The sequence below is a fragment of the Mercurialis annua genome, linkage group LG2 (genome assembly GCF_937616625.2).
Source record: "Mercurialis annua linkage group LG2, ddMerAnnu1.2, whole genome shotgun sequence".
Taxonomy (NCBI): Eukaryota; Viridiplantae; Streptophyta; class Magnoliopsida; order Malpighiales; family Euphorbiaceae; genus Mercurialis; species Mercurialis annua.
In genome coordinates, this window is record NC_065571.1 from 54323420 (window position 1) to 54345396 (window position 21977).

The 21977-nt window shown below is 28.8% G+C and overlaps 3 protein-coding genes and 1 long non-coding RNA gene across 5 annotated transcripts in view; 3 read left to right on the forward strand and 1 right to left on the reverse strand.

The window, feature by feature from the left end:
- The first annotated feature begins 7292 nt into the window (after positions 1–7292).
- Positions 7293–8568, forward strand: LOC126668017 (uncharacterized). Its single transcript, XR_007638329.2, has 3 exons — positions 7293–7602; positions 8100–8196; positions 8454–8568. It is a non-coding gene; the product is annotated as an uncharacterized LOC126668017 (long non-coding RNA).
- Positions 8569–9520: 952 nt separating this feature from the next.
- LOC126668014 (probable phospholipase A2 homolog 1) overlaps positions 9521–21977 on the forward strand; it is a 33563-nt gene continuing 21106 nt past the window's right edge. Inside the window, exon 1 of the mRNA XM_050361206.2 lies at positions 9521–9528. The gene's annotated coding sequence lies outside the window, so the exon portion shown is untranslated. The remainder of the gene's footprint in view (positions 9529–21977) is intronic.
- LOC126668015 (uncharacterized) lies at positions 9537–11025 on the forward strand. Of its 2 annotated transcripts, none has more exons than XM_056104493.1 (3): positions 9537–10028; positions 10130–10227; positions 10820–11025. In XM_056104493.1, exons 1-2 carry the CDS (start codon positions 9714–9716, stop codon positions 10214–10216), a joined length of 402 nt encoding a protein of 133 aa, XP_055960468.1. In that variant the 5' UTR covers positions 9537–9713; the 3' UTR covers positions 10217–10227; positions 10820–11025. The 2 variants fall into 2 exon arrangements, with proteins under 2 accessions (XP_055960468.1, XP_050217165.1); XM_050361208.2 differs by having other exon boundaries at positions 9544–10028; positions 10133–10227.
- On the reverse strand, positions 11726–16847 carry LOC126668744 (uncharacterized). Its single transcript, XM_056104718.1, has 5 exons — positions 16815–16847; positions 16245–16326; positions 14758–14822; positions 12353–12460; positions 11726–12268 (listed from the first exon to the last, which is right to left on the reverse strand). Exons 1-5 carry the CDS (start codon positions 16845–16847, stop codon positions 11870–11872), a joined length of 687 nt encoding a protein of 228 aa, XP_055960693.1. The 3' UTR covers positions 11726–11869.

Genomic DNA, 21977 nt, shown 5'->3' on the forward strand with positions numbered 1-21977 from the left:
GTTATCATATAAATTCAATTGAAAATTGAAATAATTAAATTAATTAAAAAAATATAATTACAACAAACTTATAAAATAGTAATAAATTTTTAAAAAATTAGATAATTTTTTGAAAAAATGAAAAAAATTAACTTTTTGACATAATTAAACATTTAAAATACTAGCTCACTTGGGAGAAGAGTGAGAAAAAAAACTCAATGAATTTGCATAATACTGAAATTAATTATAAGATTCATAGTCATATTATAATGAGAGGCGGCTACAATGGAAATGTACTAATTAAAATTAAAGTAGTAAAATTGATATTTTTAAAATGTTGAAATATAAATAAAAAAACAAAAAAGATAGAAAATTCAAAAAAAAAAAAAACTATTCGTATATAGTATTCTTTTCTTTTTTTCTTTTCAAAAACTATTATTTTTATAACTTACTGTTCAGTTAATAACTTAATAATCTAGTAATTGAAATATAAAGTATAAGAAACTTAACGTGTAATAATCTAATAAAAAATCCATCAATTCAGTGCTCTTAATTGTAAAATAATTCTCACTTAATGATTTGACAAGTTTTTTCTCTAAGGAACAAAATGGATCATAAAAAAGATTGGCTTTTTATATAAAAATGTTGAATATAATTAAAATGTACTTATTAAAATGAAACTCAAATTAACGTTTAAGAAAGATTCAGATATAAATAAATAAAATTAAAAAAATGAAATATTTTTTTAGAGTGTTTGTCTCATATATTAGTTGTGTCGTGTTATATTTACGACAAGTCAATAAACAGTTGCGAAAAAAAATCTTTTAATCGTTACTTATTATTTTATCACTAAAAATACCACATGTTTAACGCGTTATTAGTTTGTTAGACGAATGACACGGTGCAACAATTTTGTGGTATAAATTTTCATTTTTATTATCATTGAGAAAGGAAAAGTAATTGAATGCACGGCCTCACTTAAGAGTTATATCATTTTAACTATAACTCATTGGTAAAAAAATTAATTATCTTCAATCGATTAAGTCCTCTATCCTTTACTTTTTCAAAAGCTATTATTGTTATATCTTATTGTAAGTAAAATAATACTAGTAAATTCTAATTTTATAAACTTGTCGGCTCCTTCCATATTTGTACATATGTTTAAGGGCAATTTAATAGGGTTTGGTAGGGAATTCTGATGGTTCTTGTAACAGTTGAATTTAAAGTATGAATTGATATCACGCCCAACGCGGTATTTTGTTAGGATATATTTTCTGGGACAAAAGAAATGAAACATAAATTTGGCGGTGGAAGAACAAAAGTGCACAAATTAAAGAACAAATATTTGATAAAGGGTACCACTGATGTGTGTATCATAAATAGTCATTTATTCTTAGTGTAGTTAAACCATTTTTTTCGTTGTTCATTCGATTTTCAGGACTTTACTCTAACTGATTCAGATCGATCCGTGTCGTGCATTTGATATGGTGGATAAGTCTAACAGCGGAGATTTTTTGTTTAAGCAAGGCTCGAACTCGAGATGTTACTTAAGTGATACCAAAAATAAATAGTCATTTATTCTTAGGGTGGTCAAACCAATTTTTGATGATATGCTTTACCAACTATAGCATAATGATGGGTCAAAACGAAGTCGTGTGCTTAACATAATTAAGTGACTGAGCATCAGCTCTCACGAAATTTCCAGCGTAGGAGGCAATAGTGCGGTGCATTCTTACATATCTGAGTTTTTGCTCAATCACACTTTTAATGGTTGCATCTTTGTAATGAAATAATGTCCACATCGGATTCCTACACTATCAATTGTAGATGCAGAGTACTCCCGTCTATTTTTAAGAAATGAATTCGATGTGTTTGCCGAACGGAAATAGACAAAAACGGCCATAAGCACTTAATTTGAATGAAATTAATAATGTAGCAACTAATGTGAACGTTTTGTAGTATAAGGATACAATTGTTAAAAGTGTGATAGAGTGGAGAACTCTCTCTCATCTCTCTAAACTCTCTTTTTTTTTTCGGAAACCCTAGCCGTAACAAGAGGGAGGCGATTTTGGCCATTATTTGGTTCAAAATCACCTCCCTACCTTCTCGTTTTCTCTTCAAATTTCGTATTTAGTTTATTTTGCGTCAATAATCACAGATCTGAGATCTGTTGATATTTTTCTTTCTTCCTTTATGGATGTTTTGTCTTTCTTAGTGGAATTCTGGGCGTTTATGTATAATTTAAAACATTTTAGAATATTTAGAACTTATGATATATATGAAGAATTTTTTTTAATATTAACCAAATGAAAAAAGTTCAATTTGATGCTTTAGGGTGCTATTGAAACTGAAAAATACGAAATAGGGTGCTATTGAAAAAATTATAAGGTGAGAGTGCTATTTAAAAAAAATAAAAAAAAATTGATTTTTAACACTATTATACCTCTATAAAAATATTATTTACATATTATATTTAATAACCATAATATTATTATACACAAATATATCAATTTTATATTTGAATTGCAATCTCCTCTATGTAATTTTACATTAATTTTTTTTAGATCAAATAATTAATAATTCCACATGATGGAACAATAATAAATTCCTTCATAATTTCATTTTCTTTTGATACTGTTATAATTAATGAAAGAATTTGTATTCTTTTTTTTTTTGCAATATCTTAGATGTGAAATTACGGATATATAACAAATAATAGGTGGAAAGAAAAATGCCGGTGCAGAAACACTCAGAACGACAAATACTCAATTAATAGGAAATATTAAATGAAGGACATTGATATATTTGTGATTGGAGTCAAATAAAAGTGGGGAGCATATCATGCTATAAAAGCATGAACCCGGAATCGCCAAAAGTATACTGCGTATTGAGTATTATAAAGGCATAACGTATAAAAAAAATTCTCGATTTTTTTTTTAAAGTACAAATCAGTCATTTTTTTAGCAAAATTTAACACTCGTATTTTTTATAAATGAACAATTAAACTCTCGTTATTTTAAAATCAAATAAATAAACTCTTTTAATTTACTTTTAGGACACTTACTCTCTCAAATTTTCGGTAAATATATTAAAAATTAAAATTATTTTTGAACTTTTTTCCTATATGATTATGAGAGACATGTCGGCCATTAACAAGTGTTTCTAATGGTATTTGACGAAAGGGGTTATTTGTTCTATTTGCAAACAAAAAGGGTTTAATTACACTCAAAAAGATTAAAATGGCTGATTTGTACTTTTATAAAAACTACGAGGTTTTTTATGCCCTTTGCCTATTATAAATTATTGGATTAATATCGTAAAAATTCACCAAACTTATATATTTTTTTAATTTTAATCATGATGTTTAAAAATCGTAATTTACATATATGAACTAACAATTTTTCTCAAATTTATACACCATTCAAAATCCGGTGAAAAATGTTGAGTTGACAACCAGATAGTGACATGCCATAACAAATCGGATGTGACACGTCAGCAATTTTCTCCGTATTATCAAAATTATGGATAGAAAAAATACTGGGGTAATGCCATAAAAATTCACCAACTTTACACATTTTCTTAATTTAATCACGTCTTTTAAAATCTGGCATAAAGATATACAAATTTTTATTCTTATTTTCAAATTCATACACGGTGTTGAGGTTGCGCTCATTCATTGGTCATTTTTAACCAATGAATGAATGTCATGTCAATATCGTGTATGAATTTGAAAAAAAAAAATGGAGCTGGTGTATTTTTGTGATAAGTTAAAAAGCCGTAATTAAATTAAGAACGCGTATAAAATAGGTGAACTTTTATAACATTAATCCAAAAATAGTTTACCTTAGTTATTTATTAGTTGGAGTGTGGTCTACCCGTTCCGTCCCAAAATAGTTGTACAATTTGCCATTTTCACACAGTTTTAACCGTTGATATTTTTAATTTTTAATTCTTTTTTCATTTTTTCTATTATATTCCTATCAAATACTATGAGTCTATATGAAGTTCACTTTCTTGTGATAATAAAAATAAATATTGGACTTTTAATAAGGATAATACGAAAACATGAATTTTAAAATTGCAATTTATTAGTTTTTTTTTATCGTAAGATATAAATTCATTGATAATAGTCAGGTATTTGGGACGAAAAAGAAAAATGTGGCCCGAATGAAAGGTATTCACTATTTCCTCAACTCTATTTTAATCGTCTTTTTCAAAAATGTCTCACTTTAATTGATAATTATTATTTATATATTTTTGACTAAATTGTTTTTATTCTCTTTTATTATTAGTTTTTTTACAATAAACTTGACTCACATTATTACAAATCAAAAGCAATTATATTTGTAAGAAATATATGGTAGTCATTTAACAAAGAGTTTAGATTAGTCGTTCTTATTATTAGTTTGCAGATGAATTTTCCATAAAGTGTGAAGTATTTGATATGATGAAAGTAAAAGAATGTGTAAAACATAATCAAATTGATGTTATCATAATCGAATTAGTTGAACAAGCCGATTCGATTTGATTCTAAAAACATTGCTATAAACATGAGCATGATTTCTCAACATCGGAAATTTCCAATCTATGACAAATTCTTTGGATGAACTCTTGCAAATATATACGATTAATAAAGACTATCATATCCAATTGGTTTTGGTACTATATCATTTTCTATTTCAAAAGACGTCATAGATCCCCTATATGGGGTACACAAAACGTGTTGAATTAATTAGAATAAAAATAATAACAAAAATAAGTAAAAGGAATTGTTTAAAATGTATAGAGAAAAATGTAATTTTGGTGAATTAAAAATGATTGGAATTCTTAATAGTAATAACAAAGTTAGTATTAATATCCGACCTACTCAATATTTTATATATACTATCTTTTGACATGATGTCATATTGTTTGGTATAATGATTCCAATGTGGCAAGTCGTTATTGGTATAGTCTCTCCTTAGAAGATTCATGCCTTGTCACTGGCTTTCATATCAACATACTATTTTTTTTTTAATTTTTAACAATCTTCATTTAACATCTTTTGATCTTAGTAAATTTGAATAAGCAAAATTATTTTATAAACCTACAACTATAACTAAATTAACAAAAATGTTAATTATTTTTTTATCGGTATGATATGGCAAATTTACGAATTCTTATAATTTCCAAACAATATATAAATAAAGTACTGATTGATAAAAATGTAAATATATTTCAATCCCCTGGCATATTTTTTTATGAAAAGATAGTTTATAATTTAGCAAAAATAATAGTTATATATTTTATTTTTATCGAATTTTATGAAATTGTATATGTTATTATTATAATAATTTTGTTATCATATGGACTATGTTATCATAAAAATATAGCACAATATATTATATCGGAATTTACTTTTATTTTTTTATTGGATATAACTGTCAGGACTCGTAATTTTGGCTGATAAAATGAAAATATTTTTTTAAATATATTTTTGTCAATCGGGTCATTATTAATTATGGATAGATAAAATTATTATTCTGTTAAATGTAATAACTTCATACGAAAAGACAAGGGCGAGAAAGTATAACAAGTTGTGATTAAAATCTATTACAGTTTTCATAAAAAAAAATCTATCACAATTTGAAAATTTTATTATATGAATCTATCCATTTTTTTCAATATTTGATCTCAGTATGATATCCATTTTTCGTTTCTATTATTTTTGACCTCCACCTCACTTCTTTTCAGTTTCAACCGTTGAACGATAAATAACTTAGAATTAAATTTTAATATTTTAAATTCTTTAGAAATTATAAGTTAGATTTTGTTGTTTTGAAAAATAAATTTTGTTGAATTATTAGTTAGTATTCAAATAAAAATGTAGGTTTAAGAGCTGAAAAATTGTTATAATTAGATTGATTGCGTAAATCTATAAACAGTAAAATTGTTAAATTAAAACAGATCTGCAAATTTTAAATTAATTTATCAAAAACATATATTATGTTTACTCTATAGAATTAAAGTGTATAATTTAGTAACGAATTGGAATGTGTCACTAATTTTTGGATTTTTTTTTTATGTTTGATTGAATTTAATCTTTTGATTATAGTTTATCTATACTTTTCTTAATAAAAAAATTGAAGTAAATTAAGTTGAATTATGTTAGACTCTATCTATATATACTAATATTATTTTTAAAAAAAATAATATTGATTAATTTAATATACATGATAGGTCATGTTTAATTAATTTGAGAGTATATTAATAATATCTCCGATCTAAAATATTTATCGCATTTAATTATTTCGTATAGATTAAAAAACCAAGATATATGTCTTGATTATATATATGTGTATATATATTAAACTGTTCTATTATTTACTATTACTTTTAAATTTTACTAGTTTTTTAAAAAATTATTGATAATGATAGATTTAAAAAAATAATGATAAATGCTTATATATATATATATATTAAAGAGACAAATTATAAAACTAAAAAAAATTCAATTAAATTCAGATTATAGACCGGAAGAATTAAATTTCAATTTTAAACAGGAGGGAAGCCACTCCCCAAAAGTATGTCGGTTATTTACATGAAAACTGTAAGAATCTTTGTTATTTTCCAATATATTACCTACGTGGCAAATGTAGACACGTCATTTTCAACAGTAGACCAAATGCACAGCATGAAAGTGACCAACTCGTAAAGATGTGACACGTTAAGCTGTTTAGACAATTAAAGAAAAACAAAACTCTTAAGACAATAATCCAAAACTAATCACTTTAAGTATATAATTAAATGTAATGTTGGGAAAAAATGGAGTTTCAAAGCCAAGTCCAGTTGTAAGTTTACTCAGCTTTAATTCCCTTGGACCTGTCTTTTTCATTTTGATATTGAAATATTCAGTTTCTTGGGTATTTCCAATATGTGCTGCTGCTCAGTTGGAAACCACATTTGCTAAATTTATATGCTTTATTTTAGTTTATTTGTATTTGGTGACATTTGCTTATCCTACTTAAGTATAGTACCTTTTTTTGATAATACTACTTAAGTATACCTAACACACTATTAATGTATAGGAGATGCATAATCACTGAAAAATATATTGTATTAACAAATTATTAATAGTACATTACATAGTAGTTATTTAGCCAATGTCATTTTAGAGCTCCTTGATTCATGGTAGTAGCCTATATCACTACACCAAATGTTGGTTTTAGCAACGAATTAGCAGAGATGGTTTATATAAACGTCTCTTTTTTCTATTGAAGTAAAACGAACGGCGTTAAGTAGAGGCAGTTCTAATATTCGTAGGTATATAAAGATGGTTTAGACCGTCTCTACATATACTAAGGGTAAAAAAGGAAACATAAATGAAGTGAATAGGTTTTAGAAATACGATTTACTCAAAATCTTTTGTTCTCTCTGCTTCAGCCATAAATTTTAAATGTTTTAGAAATACGATCTTTTGAATTTTCTCTCATCTTCTTCCATTAATGGAGCATCTTGGGATCTAGTTCGATGGTGAAGATCAAACGAATATCCAAGGAATGTTTTTTTTAATGGATTTTTAGGTCAAAATTGGATCTGAAGCTATAATTTTTAGATTGCCACATGATTTTTTCATCAATTGAGGTATAGAAGCAAGATTAAAGTTGATTTTGATTTTTGTTTTAGGTTTTAATCAATTAATTTTAATTTTATTTTAGGTTTTAATCAATTAATTTTGATTTTGTTTTAGGTTTAATACATTGCTCTTATCTTTTAATTTTTGTGTCCTCTTACTTTATATTTCTACTGCCGTTTCTTCGTTTTGTTCATTGAAATTCATTTCAACTTAACAATTCTGTTTGAAAATATAATTAATATGGAAATGAGATTAATGTTTAGTATTTTCTAAATAAATTTTGTGTTTATACCAATTTAGATGTGATTATGTTTGAATGAGAATGAACTGGTTTGTAATACCCTAATTGTCTAATTATCATTCAAATTTTAAGATTTCTAAATTTTAACTTGGTATGTTAATATTAATATAATATGAATCCCTGTATAACATCTTTGAAGGAGCATGATGGCATTATACTTTTGACACTTTCAGGTCCTTTACTCTTCTCATTTTCTTTTTTCAGGTCATTCATCATTTTATTCATATCTCTTAGTGGCTGCTTTATTACTTGATTAGTTTCCTCCTACTTTTGACACTTTCAAGTAGCAAAGCTAAATCAGGTACTTTTTGTTTATGTTCTTAGTTATTGCACATTTGGATTTTTTATGTCTTCTCTGGACTTTCATGTCTCCTGGAGTCATTTTACTTATAGTGGTAATATGTGCTATATGTTTGGAAGTTACAGTCTGAGCAACTCAAATATATAAGCTTTGATATGCTTTGTTATAAGTATATTTTAGACTATGATAGATTTTTTTTAATGTTTACAGTTTATTAATTTATTTTGATTTTATAGCTGATTTTGATTTTCTTTCAGGTGAAGGATTTTTCTCAGCTGCTATTTGTTGTCGATTTGTTCTCCCTTTCGCTATTCGTTGCCGATTCATTCTCCCTTTCTCTATTCGTTGTCGATTTGTTCTCTATATCTTCTTCTAAAGGTACTTATAAATATATTTTTATGTTGTTTTAAGTATATGTTCTGATGATGAATCTATAGTATTCTGTGTTGAATCAAACTTAGGATGTTGGAGTTTACTAAATATGTCGGTTTTTGAATTTTTAGTGCTTATTTGAAGTTTCTTTAGTGAAAAATGGAAACATGTAACTGTAACTTGTATTTGTTTTCTATTCTATTTGTTTTGTACCAATATTGTAATAAATCCATTCCTTTTTGTTAGGTAAGCAGTTATCAACATTAAAACTCACCTGCATAATCTTTAACTTGAGTTTGAGACCTGCAAACTCATTTCTGTTTTAGGAATCTAGCTGAATTTGAATTAGCAAGGTCAATGCCGAATTTTCCTAGTTAACATCTGTCTGCTGCTTCATTTAAGTTTTTAAACAATTTAATATTTTTTTTCGATGAGTTGGTTGGTGGACAAAAGTTGGATGGTCCAACCGAGACACAGTGATTTATATAGAAGTGGGGTCAATGGCCTACATTAGTCCAATCATGGTTTACTGAGTCTAGTCAGGTTAACTTTTATTTTTTATCTTTTTGTTCATATTTTACTAAAGTGTTACCTAATTAAGTACTTTATTTATGCAGAGATTGAGTGCAAAAAACACTATGAATGCGCGGCAGAATAAACATAGTCATACTTCTGGCAGGATGAGCTATGCAAGGCGGAGAAAAGCAATGGTTAGTTTTTATACTTATGCTATTAGTCTTTTAGTAAATATAATTTTAGAGCTGGGAATGAAGATAGATTAGGGAGAAAAGCAATGGCTTGTGTTATTGCTACCTAGGGTTGACCAGACAACTTTTGTGTACCTGATTTATAGTTGGTTAATTCTTATACTTGTTATAGTATATATCCATAAAGTAGTTAGTCTTTTTTCTTTTGATTTAGTATACTATAATTATTCAAATATTGTATTACAGGAGAAAGAAGGGAATCTCCTGATAGACTCACTTTTTATGATGTCACTCATAAAAAGAAAGACGGTACTTATGTAGATGGCAGCATTAAAAATCTAATGGTAAGTTATTTTTCTTATTTCCTAAAAATCAAATATGTTAAATTTTAATTAGTACTAACTATAATATATTAATGAGCAAATCTTTCGAGAAGTAATGGGTAAAGAGCACAATGGTCGTGTGAGGGGTTTAGGGTTGGGACCAACCCCGAGAAGTTATTTTGGAGCATCGTCTTACAATGTGGGAGAAAAATGGAACGCTTCTACAAGTTCAAGCAACTTAAATGAAGTGGAAACACTCAAGGAAACACTCCAAGAGATGACAGCCAAATATGAAGAAGTGAACAAGAAATATGAAGTCTTATCAACCAATCACGAAGGAGTATCTCAAACGCTACTTGCTTTGGCAAGCTTTGTATCTAAAAAGTTTCCTGGACAACATTGGATGCCAACACAATTGAACAAAAATCAGGTATATGTATATTTTCTTTGTCTAATAAAATTGTTAGTTGCATACATATAAGTGATTTTATTATACTTTAGAATATTAATTAGTTTGATATTATAAATTAGCAGGTTAGTGGTCATGGTAGCGGTGGAAATATGCAACATGATGCTTCATCACGTTCAAGTCATGGTTTTGCTAGCAATGAAGCTTGATATATCATCTGGTAGGTGTCCTTTTCATTATTAGCTTCAGCTTTAAATATCGAAATTCTTGCATAGCATCCACGTTGTTAGATAGTACCATGGCCTGTGAACTTTTTGCTTTTGGTTTGTGCTTTTAAAAGCTTAATATGACTGATTTCTATTTTTTTTTCTTGGAATGGTGTTAATTTGATTCCCCTTGATGATAAGGACTCTGGCTTGCATCTCAGTTTTTGATTGGTACTTTATGGCCTGATCTTTGTTTTAGTTCTTTTCTTCTTTTAAATTTCCCTACAACCATCATTTGTAGAAATTGGAATCTGAGTGCTTGTATTTAATTTCCCTGCAACCAGATCAAGTTATTTATGTCCAAATACATATATGAAATCATGAATAAAGTATGCGTTTTTCTACGTCTCTTTTAATTAGATGTCCAGATCAAGTTGTTTGCTTGATATGTTGTCAGTAACTTCAGCTGTTTTACGATTTTAGCGTTAATTATTAGATTTTAATGGTTCAACTAAGTGAAAGTAATCAGCTAAGTGAAAGTAATCCTAATTTTTGAAATCTTTGACTATAAATGTATTCTAATCCATAGTTTTCTCGTGAATGTAGGATATGATATTGGTAAGGATATAAATGGAGATTTGGAGAAGCTATGGACCAAAAGCTATAAGATATGAAGCACGTTCAATTTTGATAACATTTTTAGACAAGAAATTACTGTATTGATTTTACTTTAACTTGCATTTTACAACTAAGGATACGAATTAAATAGACTATTACATTGAGAATATATGAAATAGATATTATAATTGCAATTTTATGTGTTTGGTTTTATTATTGATATTTAGGTTTTAAGTATCACATATGGATTATGTTTTTGAAGTATAATAATTATTATTTGAAAAATATTCTTTTTCTGAAACTGCTTTTTCAATTTTTTATCTTTACTCATAGGGGCGGTTCAAACCGCCCCTACGAATAACCAGAGACGGTTTTAGACAACCGTCTCTAGCACTACTAAAAAACAGAGATTTACCAACGGACAAATCCGTTGGTAATAGCTTACTTTCCGTTGGTAATTTCAGTTACCGAGGGAATACCAACAATAGTAAAGCTGTTGGTAAATATGCTGTCGCTAAATCGAGCGACGGCAAGCACGACGGATTTACCAACGGCATTTTCTCTGTTGGCAAATCGTCGGTAAATACCGACGGTGTATGCGTTGGTAATGTGTTGGTAAATAGAGACACCAAGGTTGTTACTAAACTGTCGGTGTTTTTTACCAACAGGCATTCCATTGGTAAGCTCTTGCAAAATTTCCAACAGAATTTATGTTGGCATTTACCAACAGATATTTTCCGTTGGTAATCCGTCGGCATTTGGGCGATGGATTCTCTAATTTTGTCTTTACCAACAAAAGTTTTTGTTGGCATTCCGTCAGTTTAAAAATTCGATTGAAAACTCTTTAAATACGTTGCTCTCTGTCCGTAAATAAATTTTTTAGAGTAAACAAAATTTAAAAACAATAAAATATTAAAATTAATTCAAAAAGTTCCACATGTACTAATTTAAATATTTTTAAATGTCAAACAAAAGTATTTGTCACTGTAAAATATTCCAAACAAAAGTGTTTGTCACTGCAAAATATTTCAAAGTAGTCTAAAATTCATCATCCAAATCGGTCGTATCAACTGTATCATCTGAAGGGCGCGAAGGAGATGACGCTGCAGGAGTCGAAAATACAAGTGGAATTGGACAATCGGTTCGAAGATGATCCACTACAACATCAAACTGATACTGTAGTACACGAAACTGATCTTGTAGCTTCTCATGTGCTCTGCGGAGATTATCAAAATCTTGATTCGCCTGAGACGGAGTAGGCTGATCTGGAAATCGAGCAACATCAGAATAGTAAGATGGTGCAGAAGAGCCAACACCATAAACTCTCTGTTTCTTCTCACCCTCAACAAGCTCATACCATATTTGGTTTTCTTCCGTATCGGTAGGATTGCTTCCATCAACTGCTAAACGAGAAGCAAGGATCTCCTTGAAGCGTGCCTGTGTATAATACATATTTTAATCATTTGTTAAAGATAAAACTATTTCAATACTTTAAATAGTTGGATAATTTTTTATACTCACATAAGTGTCAGCTGCCTTGTTATCAACAAAAGTGATTCCGTCATGATTGATCGTATGGGTGTAGAGAAAAAGTGCCGGAACGGTAGGCGTCTTACCCTCCTTCTCAGTCTGAAAAAAAATAATAAAATGATCTTATACACCACTAATCAATATCAAGAGAACATTGTGAATTTCATTCAGAGACAAGAAGCTAGAGTGGACATCAGATAAAAAAATTGCTTTCTTTGTCTCATCTTGCGACCAATTATATAACCCACCATGTTAAATTATGTAGAGTTTATATCTTATTTTTTTTCCAGGAGTTATATCTTAATTTCAATAATCAAATATATATCCATGCTATTAAAAAAGTGGTCAATTAAATAAAATATTCATGAATTAATCACTAATGCTTTCTGAAAAGAAAAAACGCAGCAACATATAACTGAACTACAACTCAAACTCAATTTTAGCAGCATTACTCATAAAATGCAGTCCAATGCATACATCAAACACTTTCTGTCTAAAACAAGCAGGGAATTTATATATCTTCAGCTCTTTACCAAAGAAAGAAACTAGCAAATTTTCATCTCTACATATATAGAAGTGCATAATAGAACCTATTGCACCAAAATAAGTTTCTAGTTGCCACTGTTTAGAAACTTATCATGAGATATGAATTAAAAATACCAAAGAAGCAGAAGTAATGTCTAAATTTTAGATCAGTCTCAAAATGTTTCCAAGCCTTAGAGTCCGATGGGTGACACATTTTATCACCCTCCATTTCATGTTCACCAGACCATCTCATCTCACCAGCTGTGGCACGTGATGCATATAACCTTTGTAGTCTTGGTGTAAGAGGAAAGTAATGCATCTTTTTTCTTGGTACTTTCCGCTTAGATCCTACGGGTGCAGATTTGTACCTTTCTTCTCCACAAATTTTGCAATGGTTCAACCCAATGTCTGCATCCCAAAATATCATGCAATTGTAATAGCAGCAATGAATCACTTCAACAGGTAATCCCAACCCTTTCACCAACTTCTTTGTGCAATAGAAATTTTTTGGCATTGAGTTATCATCCGGCAGAACCTCTTGGATGAATTCACTCATGTCATTGTAGGCTGACTCTGAGAAGTGATGCCTACACTTCATCTCTAACATGCGAACAGCTGCAGACATTTGAGAATGTCTTTTATTACCAGGAAATATTTCTTTATCTGCCGCTCGCATCATATCATAAAACTTTCGAGCTTCAGCATTCGGAGGCTCTTCTGTTTCATTTGGAATGAAATCAGGCCCTGCTGCATCTTCGACCATTGTGTGGTACGAAGTGATGTTCTCATCACTCATTATGTTGTCTTGTTCATCATGGGTTTCGTGCAGAAAATCTTCCTGTGGAAGAGTACAACTCGGATGCTCGCCGTGATAAATCCAATCATAGTAATCTTTAACAAAACCATCCTTATAAAGGTGGACCCGCACGTTGTCAAAGTCTTCATAACGTTTATTTTGACACTTTTTTCTAGTACAAGGACACCTAATACGTGTCCCACCGCTTACGCAATTAGGATGTGATTGCGCAAACTGAATGAAATCTTCCACATGTACTACAAACTCAGGCGAAATACGACCATTCCTTATTCTTCCCTCATACATCCAAACTCGATCTAGTCTCATGTCTGCATAAGATTTGTTGTGCTTATTATATGATATATAAATTATATTTATTTTAATTATCGATTGTAATAATGATTTAATTAGTTATTTATCTATCATTATATCTATTTGAATTATCCTTACAAACAAGTTAATTAACTATTTGCAAATAATTACAACCGAGTTAATTAGTTATTTATCATTGTGTTATTATCTATATTGGTTTGATGTTAGCTGTTGAGTGTAGAGAGATTCATAAATTACAAGACCTAACCTACATTGGGCATAACTAATTCACCATCTTATGTATACAATAAGAATTATGGCTGATGTAGAATAATTATCTCCATTTAAATGAGATAATGTATTACAAAAACTACACTTGCAACTTAGCAAATAATTCACCATAAATCTCAAAGAATATAATAATAACTTATCTTATGACTTCTTAATTATTAATTTAAATTAAATCGCATGGTTTAATAAAGAGTATGTGTGTTTTTTTTTACATTTAAATCACTTAAAATTTCTTGAAATATAACCTCGAATCTAAGTTAGATAAAAACATTCAAAAAAGTTAAGTCACAATTTCATGTGTAAATCAGACATATTTTCTCACCCTACACTAACCTATTTTATAGAAGTCAACATATTTTTAAATCAGATTATGTACAATTGGAGTCAACTTGCGAAATCATGTTTTTGAGATAAAGTTCCAAAATAAAAATAAAAATACTTACTTGTTCAAGTGGAACAGCAATAGACTTACAACAAAGTAACAGCAGCGAAGATGATAATGACGGTAGACGATTTGCAGTAAAGAAGATCTGTAATCTGCAACAAAATATATAATTTTAAAGAATATAATGACAAATTACATAATCTGTCTACTATCATAATGTTCAGATAAAATATAAATACCACCCTTATTGTTGGAATAAAATTAATATTCTCACTTAAATTTCAAATAATCACAATTTTAGAAGAAGCTAAATGTCAGAAATGACATTAGCAATGCCATTTCTAGAGAAGTGTAATATTTTTTTCCCTAAGTTCTATTTATGTTGTACTGTTCTAGAATGGAAAAAATAACATTTAAATACTTAAATAATGTAGGCTACCACCGATTTCAGTCTAAACAAGTATACTGCAGAAACTATTATGGCAAGCTGCAAAGTGAATGCAGTTGACAATTCTATTAAGTATAAAGCTTAATGTATAAATACTTCAAAAACATTGATAGCATAATTATGAAGAATAGAACAGGAAACAAGCAATTCAATGAATAGATAATTATTTATGGCTAATGATAGTGCACAAATGCATGAAAAAGGGCTCCATATCTGTAAGATTTTTTTTTGGTTAAAAAAGCATTATGAACCTTAATATTCTAATTTGGAAACAGAGCTATTTCTTTACGTATGCATATAATTAATTGGCAACATTGAATTCAGATTTCAAGCACACAAGCAAAGCCAAAAAGAAATGTCAAGAGTACATAATAAAGAGGTCATATCTTTTACAAAAACAGCGGTAGATCTATACAACTTCGATTCTTGTATTTAATTTAAGGACAATTGTGTAGTTTAAAAATAGTCAACTATAGTTGTATCTCCGCACAATCTCAAAATGGCTTATCATGATAACTGCAGAATATATTTGTAAATTAGTCTTCTGATTTTTCAAACTATGAAAATATTATCAGAACCGAGTGAGAAAAATCTATACCAACCTATACTAACACAGATAAAATAACACTTGAAAATCCTAGTTAGCGTTCTGTTTTCCAATTGCAAATCTTCTGGTCAACAATGTATCGCAATAACATGAGATTATATATTTTCGCAGTTATTGAAATTAGACATTGTTTACAAAACCGGACATAACCTGATTGAGCCTACAGGAAACAAAAAATAAATTTATGATCAGATTACATAACTAAATACTGTTTTTTCACGGGAAGACAAAATACAATCGGAGTTTAAACTAATAATTTCATAAACACTTTACCATAATCAAACTATATTATCAATTCAAGCATAAATCAACATATTTATGGAGAAAACTTGAATCAATACAGATACTCTTATCTAACTTGAACTTGGTTTCTATTTCTATCTACCATTTAGAACCTATGAAGCACCAATACCAGTATCTTTTATTTGCAGCAGATCCTTATGAAATCATATGAGTATACAACCCAATAGACAACATTTAACAAAAAAATAGAATCAATTCATAATTTCAACAACTAACCTTTGAAGAAAGGGAAGCAGATGAAAGCAATTATCAGTTCTCCGGTGCGGCGATAGAGGATCCAGAATATCAGCAGTAGCGGCTATTAGAGGAGCAGCAGCACCGCGGTAGCAGAATACTTTCGCCAAAAACGAGACAACAGCAAAATCACAAAGGTTAGATATTAGGGCTTCAAATTCAATAACAAAATAATGGAAGTGAAATAAACGGGTTTCATAATTTTATATTGAAAATTAAGAAAAAAACCTAATCCTAAAAGAATTTGGTCTTCAAAGAAGAAGGAGAGAACCACAAAACCACGTCCCTAGTTTTTTTGAACTGAATAGTGTAGTGCTTAAAAGGTTTTGTAATTACAAACGAATTCGTATCGTTGGTATTCTGTTGTTTAAATAATTTCAAAGTATGAAACGCAGCGTTTCAAAGAAAATGCGTTACCAACGGATTAAAATTCCGTTGGTAATCCGTAGGTAACATTATAAATGAAATACCAACAGAAATAATTGTCGGTGATCCATTAGTAATTTTGCAATGATTTGAATTTATCGACAAATTTACCAACGGAATTATTACCTGTCGGTAAATTGTTGGTATTCCGTCGGACATCCGTCAGAAATATTAGCGCCATTTTTTCCCCTCCATTCCCACCAAATTTACCAACGGATTTTAGCTACACAATGAATTTCCGTCGGAAATCCGTTGATAATCTGTCAGGAATCCGTCAGTAAAATGCTAAGCCACAGTTTGTCAGTAACTCGTTGGAAGTCTGTCGCTAATCATATAATTTACCAACAAAATCAAATCCGTCAATAAAATCTGTTGGTAAATTGTTGTTTTTTAGTAGTGTAGATTTTAATAAATTTTTCTTTTTTTTATAGGGACGGTTATAACCGTCTCTAGAAACCGCCTCAACCGAAATATTTACCCCGGCGGTACCTAAAACCGTCTCTATTTTATAGCTACGGCTACATAGGCGACGCTCATGTGGCGGTTAGGAAAAGTGTCCCTAGTTTTTATAGAGACGGTTAAAACCGCCCCTATAGGCAATTAAAACCGTCTCTATAGGTAAGATTTGGTGTAGTGTATGATGGGTCTCGGTTAGAAACTCCCATGCTAATATATATTTAATTTGAACGATTCTTTGATAATTTTTAATCTTGAAGATATGAAGAGGTAGAGAAATAAGTTTTTTTACAAGATAATGCAAATATACACTAATAATATTTTTTTAAAGTGTAATAATTTTGATTTTTATTTGAGACGTGTATTATGCAAAAATTAAGACGCTATGAGTATTCGGTGTTTTAGTTGTTTAATATTTGTCCTTTACAATGTCTTGGTCTTAGTGAGTGAAATTCTTTTGAGCTATTTTTCATGGAAGAAATGTTGATAAAAATTTCAAAATAGTGCATGTTTTGATGTCAACATGAGCGTTTTTACAACAATTTGTCAAAAAAATTAAAATTAATAACTGATTTAGTCAAAGTTTAAAATCCGTGTTGTCATTGTAAAACACTCTAGATTTTATAATTTATTTGCATTTAATCCTTTTTTTTTATATTCCCTTGTTTTCTTTATTTTCTGGTTATAGCTCAGTATTGTTCTTAGGATCGTAAATTACACAGATATATTTGGGTTGTTAATCGTTCATATCTACGGTGAAGAACAGTGGTTTGTTAAATGTCTGTCTATTACGGACCAAAAGCTGCCTAAATACAATCATCACCACCAACCACTAGTTGATCGTATTGTTGATTTAGCTTTAAAATGCAATCTAATCTATCTACTTATTGCACAATCTGAGACCTTGGTTCAGTTTCTTGCACATGGATTTTTCATAGAGCCCCACGTCGATATATATCAATCATTTTCTATAAAAATTGTATTATCAATAGCATCTCAACTTTTTCTGAATTTTTATTTTAATGTCCCACTTTTTTTTTATTTATATTAAATTAGCATTTCAGTATTTATTTACCGTCGCCGGACTACTAATAAGTAAGGTTGCGCATGGTTACAAGGATCCGAGATTGGCGAATCTCCGAAACTAAATCAAAAAGCCCAAAATCATTAAATTGAAATCTCCATAACTATATCGAAATCTAACTTGGTTTGATATAAATTTTTATCATTTGGTATTATTTGATATGAAATTTTGTTTCCAAAAATTTCAGTATGTAAATCACTAAAATTGCATATATTATTCTACATTTGCTCCAAATTACTAATAAAAATCTCTTAGTATTGTCTTTAATTTGATTATAATTTGCTTCTTCGGTTCAGCATGGTTGGAAATACTCTAATACTAAAAAGTTCAAACACTAAATTCATACATTTAGAAAACTTTAGATACTAAATTGTAATTTTTCTTTTTCTTATTAAAATAAAAAGCATATATTCTCTTGTATTCCAGTTAATGGAATGTTGTTCTTTTTGATTATTTTCCATTACATTATTTGCTCCTAGATGATGTAAACTTATTCTCTAGGTTTGTTAGTTTAAAACCTACAAAAACAACACAATCTTTACAAGTATCTTAATTCTTACATATACGTATACAAATTTGTCAACAATATCTTTCTAATTTCTCTACATGCATGCATTTTATGTGTACTTAAGTGATATATAATCCCTTTATTCGATTAATTAAGCGGTTAATCAACAATTAATGTTCATCTAATCACGGTGTAAGCTAAAATCTAATTACATAAATTTTTATTTGACTTCAAGTATACAATCTAACATTTCAACTTTCACATGTATATATGTTCACACACTTCATTTTGGATAAAATAAAATTGTTTAGATATGATTAATTACTAAAATGTTATTCATTGCTTAATGAGTGGTTAATTAGGTGATAATAGGACTCATAAGTACAATGGTTAAGGGCTAATGATGTTATAAATCCTGTTGCTTAAAGTGGGCCCATGAAATCTTATCAAAGCTTTTATTTTGTCAAAATTCTGTTCTCAAAATCAGAATCTTAATCTTGTGGTGTAAATTGGTATCTTTGTCAGATCATCAGAGCTTAACTACTCCTAGATCTCTTGAAATATAATTAGCCTGCTCTATATATATGCTTCTGGTAATTGATTTCAGTGACGAAATATATATATATAGCTTAGATTAAAAAGTCTTAAATTGTTGAGAAAAAAGATTTTGATTAGTGATACTAGGTTTGTGGAGTGGGGACTTGTTGAGATAACTTAACCACTAATAATTAACTAATTAAAACAAGAGAATCACAAGCAAGATGTTGTTTTTGAAACAGTCAAATGAACATTAATGGAAATAAAAAAAATGAATATTAACTTGTTATTAGCATAGATAAATAAATTTCAAGGTTTGGACTAATTTATATAGAAAAAATAATTATCTTCAAAGATATTATTTATTTTCTAATCAGTTATAATTATTTGATAACTGATTTTTTTTTATAATGTTATTATGATAAAATATTTAATAAATAATAAAAAGTTATTTTTTAAAATAGGGTTAATTCCATAAAAAATTATGACCTTTACACGAAATTTCATTTTAATCACAACTTTTAAAAGTTGGCATATAAAATCATGAACTTTCATTTTTTTTTTAATTTATCACCAAATTAGTTTTCAGTGTATTTTTACTGACATGCCAACCGGAATCCGGCTGATTAAAAAAAATGAAAGGTAAAAATACATCGGAAAATAATTGGTGATGGATTTAAAAAAAAATGAAAGGTCATGATTTTATATGTCAACTTTTAAAAGTCGTGATTAAAATGGAACTTCGTGTAAAGTTCGTGATTTTTTTATGGAATTAACCCTTTAAGATATTATGCTAATTGGAATAATTATTTATTAGATTTTTGGGAAATTATTATAATTATTATAAATAATAAATGTGTTGGTTTATTTACTTTTAGATGAATATATATAAAAATAAGTTGAAGGCTAGTTGTCATTAATTCAATATAATTGATAAAAATTATAAAATCAAGAAACTAAATGATAAAAATGTTAATTTTGGTGTTGATTTTTTTTTTGGCATATAAGTTCCAGAGGAGATTGACACTTAAGTTGAATTTAAGGTGGATTAAGTATTTTCTTATAGGCTGTTTACAAATAGGTTATCAATATTCTATTTGTTACATATTAATAACGTAACTATCATGTATATAACAAAAGGAGATAACCATATAATTTTAAGTCAATTTTTATCTATACATATAAAAAAAAAGCTGTGCGATTATTGTTGGGATTGTATGAAGAAAAAAGTACCTTTAAATTGTTAAGACAGTTTACATAGATTGAAATGAATTATAGATTAAAGGCTTATCCCCTTAAAATCCCCCCACCTTTTACCCCCAATTCGTTTGCACCCTCACGTTGTAAAACCACCAAATATACCTAAATTACGACCTTTTACTTTCAATTGCACCCTCAAGCATTAAATTGACCTCTTTTCACTTGAAAAATGTTCACATCAATACTTTAAATTTTAGCATATATTTTAATATAGGACTTAATATTTTATTTAAAACAAAAATAAACCTATTTTTTCAAGTGAAAAGAGATAAATTTAATATTTGAGGGTGTAATTGAAAGTGAAAGGTCGTAATTTTGGTATATTTGATGGTTTTACAACGTGAGGGTGCAAACGAATTGGGGGTAAAAGGTGAGGGGTTTTTAAAAGGATAAGCCTAGATTAAATTGATTGGCTGAATCGTCCAGTCATAAAATTAGATGAGTCGGTATTTTAAAAATCAAACCGGCTGGTCAAACCGATTAAACCAAAAACCGACCAATGATCTTGTTTAAAATCGCAAAAAAACGGATTTTTAATTGAACCGGGTTGGTCCGGATCGAACTGATAAAAAACGGGTGTTAAACCGGTGAACTAGAGGTCGAACCGGTAAAAAAACGGTGAATTATATTTTTTAATTTTTTTAAATTTATCGAACTAGTTGAACTGATCATTGAACCACGATGTCAGATTTTCACTCTTACACAAATACTTTTATTTTTAATTTTTTTTAATAAATCTGAAAAGTTACTGAATTAATTGTTAAATAAATCAAAAGAAAAAGGATTATATATGCTCTAACATTTGGGTTTAATATCATCTATGTTCTCATGGTTATAAAAGGTGCATATATATGCTCCTAGCATTTTAAGATGAGCTCATTTTGGCCACTAATGTTTTGCGAAAAAGGATCATATATACTCCTAACCGTGTTAAGTGTGAAGGTTTAAATGAACCCATTTAAAAAACGTTAGGGGCATATGTACACTTTTTTGAACCATGAGGGCAGATGATTCTGAACCCAAATATTAGAGGCATATATGACCCTTATCCTACGGGGCCAAAAGATCGAACAAGTCATCAGAAAAAAAATATCTCCAAACTTGACAATTTTAACTTATTTCATCCCTTCAATTCCCAATTTTAGATTAGTTTTCAGCTACCTAACTTCAAATTATATATGATTAATCTATTGAAATATCTTTTAATTTTATTTTAGTTTATTCGATCCCTGAAATTTAAAGACCGGATAAACAAAATAATGTAAAGTTCTGGGACTAAAATAAAAATTCAGAGACAAGATAAACCAAAAACGTAAAGTTAAGGGACTTTAAGATAAGTTATATATGCCTCATGTGATGGGGTAAATTGAGTTAGAATGTCACATTTGAGAGTATTTTTTTCTTCAATGGCACAAACTTAATTTTATTTAATCTTTTGTATAAA

Excerpts from the sequence above, each read along its gene's own strand:
- LOC126668015 (XM_056104493.1), top strand. The coding sequence starts at position 9,714 with ATGGGTAAAGAGCACAATGGTCGTGTGAGGGGTTTAGGGTTGGGACCA. Across the intron at positions 10,029-10,129 it reads CACAATTGAACAAAAATCAG|CAGGTTAGTGGTCATGGTAG; the intron begins GTATATGTATAT and ends ATTATAAATTAG.
- LOC126668744 (XM_056104718.1), bottom strand. The coding sequence starts at position 16,847 with ATGTCCGACGGAATACCAACAATTTACCGACAG. Across the intron at positions 16,327-16,814 it reads TACCAACAATTTACCGACAG|CCGCTACTGCTGATATTCTG; the intron begins GTAATAATTCCG and ends CTCCTCTAATAG. Across the intron at positions 12,461-14,757 it reads TTCGCTGCTGTTACTTTGTT|ACTGAGAAGGAGGGTAAGAC; the intron begins GTAAGTCTATTG and ends ATTTTTTTTCAG.